The sequence below is a fragment of the Mercenaria mercenaria genome, chromosome 1, assembly GCF_021730395.1.
Source record: "Mercenaria mercenaria strain notata chromosome 1, MADL_Memer_1, whole genome shotgun sequence".
In the NCBI taxonomy this organism is placed as follows: Eukaryota; Metazoa; Mollusca; class Bivalvia; order Venerida; family Veneridae; genus Mercenaria; species Mercenaria mercenaria.
The window spans coordinates 7,341,116-7,347,465 of record NC_069361.1 but is presented as its reverse complement, the minus strand read 5'-3'; the positions used below and the strand labels follow the sequence as shown (position 1 = coordinate 7,347,465).

The window sequence follows — 6,350 nt, the reverse complement described above, 5'->3', positions numbered from 1 at the left end:
GTATTTCATTATATATTTTGACAAAATTTGCTACATATTATGTGTATTGAAGAAAAGTTGTATCAAATGAATTTCTCCCGCCACGTCAATGATGTAAACAGGGGGCCATCTCATTCACACGAAAATTACTTAAATAAAGTATCACTATTCATATGTTTTTCGTCCGATATTTTGGTAGAACTAAGATAGTTCTTGAAAAACTTGTAATTAGATATACATGTTTCGATGTATGGAAGGCCGTACACACCATAATGTTACAATATAAGGCTGATCACTACCAAATAGAATATAAGCCTCCGCAGGTCACAAGTAGTCCAAATATAAATAGTACTAATCTTTTTTCCTTTCCTAGTGCATTTTCTCGGCAGTAACGTGCCTGCTTTTACCCTACCACGTTTCAGTATGTATCTCTTTGCATTCTGTTGAAATCGGCATGTTCCTATCACATGCTAGGCAAATATGTTTCGATGTATGGAAGGCCGTACACGCCATAATGTTACAATGTAGGTCTATGGGAAAACAATTGGTGGTCTCTAACCTATACATATTAAGCTCAGATATTTATTTGCCCCATTTGATGTGAACTTGGCCACAAAACTCTTTCAGCTTCAATAGCCTAAATGCGCCAAAACCCTTTGCGCTTTAACATTTTCTTTAGGTTAATTGAAGGAAACCATGGCCGCTTACACTCGTGAAAAATAAGGAGCGTAATTCAAAATATTAAAAATGGCATCAATTTTAGAATTAATGTTGCAAGAGAAAGTTTCACCGGAAAAAGTTGTCACATGGCTGTGCAACAAGTCAAATGTAAGTGTTAAGATAACTCGTGATTGGCGAGAAATTATCAGATTTACTTTTATAACCCCCACCCACTAGTCACTGTAAGGAGTTCCAGACAGTTCCACAGACACTTGGGGCATCTTCGGGCGGAAGTTCTTGAAAACTCGAGTGTTGGTGCGAGATACTGGAAAACCTTGTTCTAAATTTGAGCTGCGCAAACGCCAAGAACATGCAATCAAGAATATTCAAGATGGCTGCGCCCATCATTTTGCCGCAAGAAACACTATCAATACATCAAATGGCCTAGGGAATCATTAGCATACAACATATACAGCCCTTTTTTTACGCTGATTTTGGGGCCGAAATTCGGCCCCATTCCCCAGGCAAAATAATATACTTTTATCCCCAGCTGCACTTAACAGGCTGGGCACATCTCCCGATCGGGGTAATTTAGCTCGTTCGGGGTATTTTACCCCAATCGGGGTAAAAAACTAACAAAAGAAATTATAAAATACTAAAATTATGACCGGAAGCATGTAAAAGCGATTCCTCTTCCATGTCTCGATGTTTTTTAAGCGTAAAAACAAGGCAAAATAAACTCATACATGTGCCCTACATTTTTCTTTCGCATAAAATGCGCATTTTGGGTAGAAAAATAGCAATTTTTGAAAATACAGGCTAAAATGACCCCATACTAAACTTACACTGTAACATTAGCCAAAAAATGTTTCTCATAGAATCCAGCATCTCAACAGCGGCCATTTTGAAGTGAATAAATTTTATCCGTGATGCACACTAATGAATAGTCTACTGTTTTATGTTAATTATTACAGGGTGTGCGCAAAATTATTAGAATATACAATTTAACTTATGAAAAAGAAGCTAGTTACAGTGTGCGACATTAACTTTTTAACACCGTAGGCCTGGTGCACAGTAAAGTGCCCAATTGGGTTAGCATCTAAGTCAAAAGATAAAGTTTTTACTTTGCTTTGAAAAATACCTTTTTTCTACACTTCAACATGTTGTGCACAAGGATCAGTACCCAAATAGATAACTTTTTGTGAATTTTTTTCAAAAAAGTGGATTTAAGTTGCCATGTCGGGTTGGGGACGGACATTACACCTTCATTTAAATTAGATTCCTACTGTAAATGTTTTATACAAAACCAGTTCTTTTACGTGTATTTTCTAATAGTTTGAGGTCACAGATCAAGAAAATATAAGCCTTAACTCTTTGCTTTTCCATTTTTTAAAAAAAATAGCTAATTTCTTTGAAATTACGATTATTTTCTGTTAATCGTAAAATTCACTTTAATATAAAATTTGGAAAATGGAACATTTACAGCAGGAAAACACCTTTAAAGCAATTAATTAATACAAACAACAAAGTAGAAACATAAATACTCTTATTTATATTACATTTAAGCAGAAAATATCATAAATAAATAGTGCCGGAAACGGGGGACGGACATTACATAAAATGACTGGTTCAGCTTTTATAACTACTTTGGAACATAAATTACTCTGAAATTCAAATTTCTTAACTAAGGGAACATTTGTGTCATTTCAATAGGTAATATGTCTATAAATATAGTAAATGGTTTTACTAAATGATAAAGGAAATTCATTTCAGACATTCATTGAAATAGCAGTTAAAAAGCGAGCGAGATTGAAGTATTTCATTTTTACTTATTTGCAAAAAGTATTCTACTAGTATTAAGCAATATTTGGCAAAATCAGCTTTACAATCAATTCTTCACTGCATATTATCATATATATGCAAGTACTGTTCTGTTTCAAAGAAAAAAACATACGTACAGTACAAGCATTCCCATAAAACTAATCCATACCTAACAACCTTCCAGTAGAATAAAAGCATATTAAATGTAGATGACCATAACATTACTGTATCAGTTTAGCTTTCTATCAGTGCTGTGTTAATGGTACAAAATGAAATAATGATAACATAATAATGTTCTATGATTGAAAAAATATAACACTTTAACAATTTTTATTTTTTTATTTATTTTTTTTTGTATACTTGTACCAGTCTTTTATTTTTCACGGTTTAATTTAATATATGCTTTTTTTTAAAGGGGGAAGTCCTTGGCAAAAAAGGCAAAATATATCCTTACTAAGGGTTTTAATTTTATACAATACACAGGATTATAACACTTACATCAGAGAGTGTTGTTTTAGGTAAAGATTCCATAATGATCAATTAAGATCCAGTTTAGGGGTTTTATGGTCCCTTGTATATTGGCACCCTGTTGAGAAAGTGTGATTTTGTGATCTTCTATGGCCACCTGTGTTTTATGGCATGTTGTTGCCATCTCAATAGGTCACTAATTAATTATGTTGTTTTAATTAAGGAATGATTATGATGCATCTTATGACCATTTATTGTGTAGATGAAATTATAAGAGAAAATATAAGAGATAAGAAATATACAGTAGGGCACTAGGGGAGGGGGATCAAGTGTTAATGGTAGCATTTCAAAACGTTTTTGTAATTACTAAGGGACAAAAGAGGGGCATAGTTTTCTCGATATGATGTTAAAACCTATAAATTACAACACTATAAATTTCAAGATGACAGAAGACTAAAACTCTACTTACTTTTTTCAACATGTAGTTTTAGTACAAAAATGTAATGTCCGTCCCCCAACACTTTAAATGTGCTTATAGATAATATTTGGCAAAGTTTTACCTTATATATATACTCATTAGTCTTTTTTCATGTTTTTGCACGAGTTCTTTATATGAAAGTAAAATTCATGTATGAAACTGATTCATTTTGCTGAAGATTTCAACAAATTTTGACATTTTTTTACACACACTGTGTTTTTAAGAAAAAATATCACAAAATAATGTATTTTACTGATTTTAAATGCATTTTTTTAAAAATTTCAGTTCTTATTGGGGGTAAATCAGAAATAAAAGGAATTGAATTTGATAGAAAATAACAATATATATACAACATTCAAAATCAATGATAAGTGGGGACGGACATTACGGGGACGGACATTACAGATAACTTTTACACTTTTGTCAATATCTAAAAAACTGCTTGATGGATTTCAACAACTTTTGGAAATGTTACTCATGTCATCATATGTAATAAAAATGTGCTGCAAATTTCTAGTTTTATAACACTTAATGAAGTTTATGGTAGGGGGACGGACATTACGGATTTTTTGTCACAAACTAACTTTTGATGAGATATTCGGCTATATTTATTTACAGACTTGATGTACAGAAATGATACTTTGACTATTTCAACTTGCATATTTTTCAAACTTTTCAAGGCCATCTCACATGTTCTAGCACCAAAAGATACTACTTTTTTCTTCACTTTTTTAAGTATAGCATTTTCAGATTTCTAGGGCGTTACCAGGGCTTAAGCTAGGCTAAGATTTTAGGGAGAAGTCACTTCTCCCTCAGGTAAGATTAGGGAGAAGTGGAGAGATTTTAGGGAGAAGTGGCGGGATTTTAGGGAAAACGTGGAAAGATTTTAACACCATGACATGCAAGCTTAAAAAGGAACTAAATATGCTTAATATAATGTTACTATTTTTATTATTCCCTGTCTTTTTTACAAAGTCTATTAATTTAAAGGAAATAACAAATTCACTGAAAATGTCAGTGATTGTGTTTTCTTATCATTTTTAACCTTGTGAATCTAATGTGATTATATAAACTGCAAATTCAAGTTTTTTTTCACTCTTGCAATGATTGTCCAAACCAAGAAAACCCTTTAAATATGAATACAATTAAAATTTTTTTAATCCATATCGGCAAAAAAAAAATAAATCAAGCTCCCAGTGCTAATGCACTCAAAGTAACAAGTATGTGAATTAAATACATGTCAATAGCGGTGACATCACTATGACATCACACTGAATACACGTCTTCTTTGATCTGCTGGTGTCTCTTTGATAGGCTAGCTGGTGTCGGCACACATTAAAAGAAACAGTTGTGAAACAGGTTTAACCCAGTTTCTGATGGCAGGTGTCAAAAATTTGTGTAAATTTCAGTTAGGTTAATATTTTAGTCACAGAAAGTGTCAGTGATAATATTATGTTTCTAAAGTTTGGGTTTTGAAAAATACGAGTAAAATTAAGTGGATTTAAGGAAATTATTCGAGCCAAACACGGTAAGATACTTTCTAAAGGTCAAAAAGAATGTGTAAGCTTATGTAATATAAATCCCTACTGCTTTGTTTATCAACAGTCAGTTTACAAAACAAGTGGCACATTCGCACTTCTCCGTAATCTGAAGTAGGCGGAGCTTAAATTATGCCATCGTGTATTCCAGTCAAGTGTCAACAGGCCGATAGCGGATAACTGGAGGAGTGTGGATAATAAAATCGGGCGACTTGAATATCGCTTTGATGTTGGATTAGAGCGAAGTGGGGAGCTACAAAGCGACTATTTCGCTCAAGTCGCTCCCTAGCTCAAGCCCTGGGCGTTACATCCATACAACTTTGGTTCAAACCATGATTCTCAGAACAAGAATTACAGAAGAACATGATGTTATATATCAAATGAAAGCAAAGATATTTTTCTTTCACAAAATTTAATAGTGAAGATGTAAAAAAGAACAGAATTTCTGTGAGACAGCTTACAAAAATGATGAAATTTTAGATGCTAACCCGTTACATGCAAAAATGGCTAATTTTTGCCTACTTAAACTTGTTGCACTACTTTATTTCTAAATTTTCATGATAAATGTTCACCTCCACATCTACATCTGTATCATACCTTACTTATAAACTTTATTTCATAGTTCTATCATGTATTGTTTGAAAGATGGGGCTATGTACATGATTTTTTGCTGAATTGGGCACTTTACTGTGCACCAGGCCCGTAGCCAATGGGGCTACGGACTTCCAATTTTTTATAGCCCGACAGAATTTTTCGTAGCCCCACTAATTTTTCGCTCAAGAATGAACAAGACTTTCATTCTAGTAATATTTAATTTCTTTCAATATACTGCTGTAGGTTGGTGAATATTGATATATTTCAGAAATTTGTATGAGTTTTTCAGAATTGATTTCAAAATCTGAAACAGTGTTCACAAAATTGTGCAGAAAGTCAAAGACACAGAGTCATGAAAAGAGATCTAAACAGCTTTGTAGACATGGTAGACAAGAAATAGCTTGGCAGTAGACTGACCAGGGGTCTCATTATTTTTTTGGGAGAAGTCAATTATTCCTCAAACTGATTTAAGGAGAAGTGGGGAGACTTAAGGGAGAAGTTGGAAGACTCCATTAATTTTTATATTTCTACCTCGACGCTGTGAATTGATTCAATGACCATTCATTTTCTTAGTTACATCATTTTACCATACACATTTATACCCAGTCACCACTTGTGTGAACAGTTTCACATTCGAATAAAACTGAAAGTAAACTGTGTCAAATCTAGAAATACATACCGGTATTCAAATCAGTTCATCCATCAAAGTTAGTTTTACGAAGTTAATACTTTACATGTCGTTCTTTTACCATGGATACCAAATAATTGTGTCGATAATTCCAATTAATCGCATATGTAATTGACAATTCTTT

At 33.1% G+C, this 6,350-nt stretch overlaps 1 protein-coding gene across 1 annotated transcript in view; it reads left to right on the top strand.

The window, feature by feature from the left end:
- The first annotated feature begins 651 nt into the window (after window positions 1-651).
- Window positions 652-6,350, top strand: part of LOC123524599 (codanin-1-like) — a 64,075-nt gene continuing 58,376 nt past the window's right edge. The window contains exon 1 of the mRNA XM_053538889.1: window positions 652-807. Within this exon, the coding sequence (XP_053394864.1) occupies window positions 727-807 (81 nt within the window). The 5' untranslated portion in view covers window positions 652-726. The remainder of the gene's footprint in view (window positions 808-6,350) is intronic.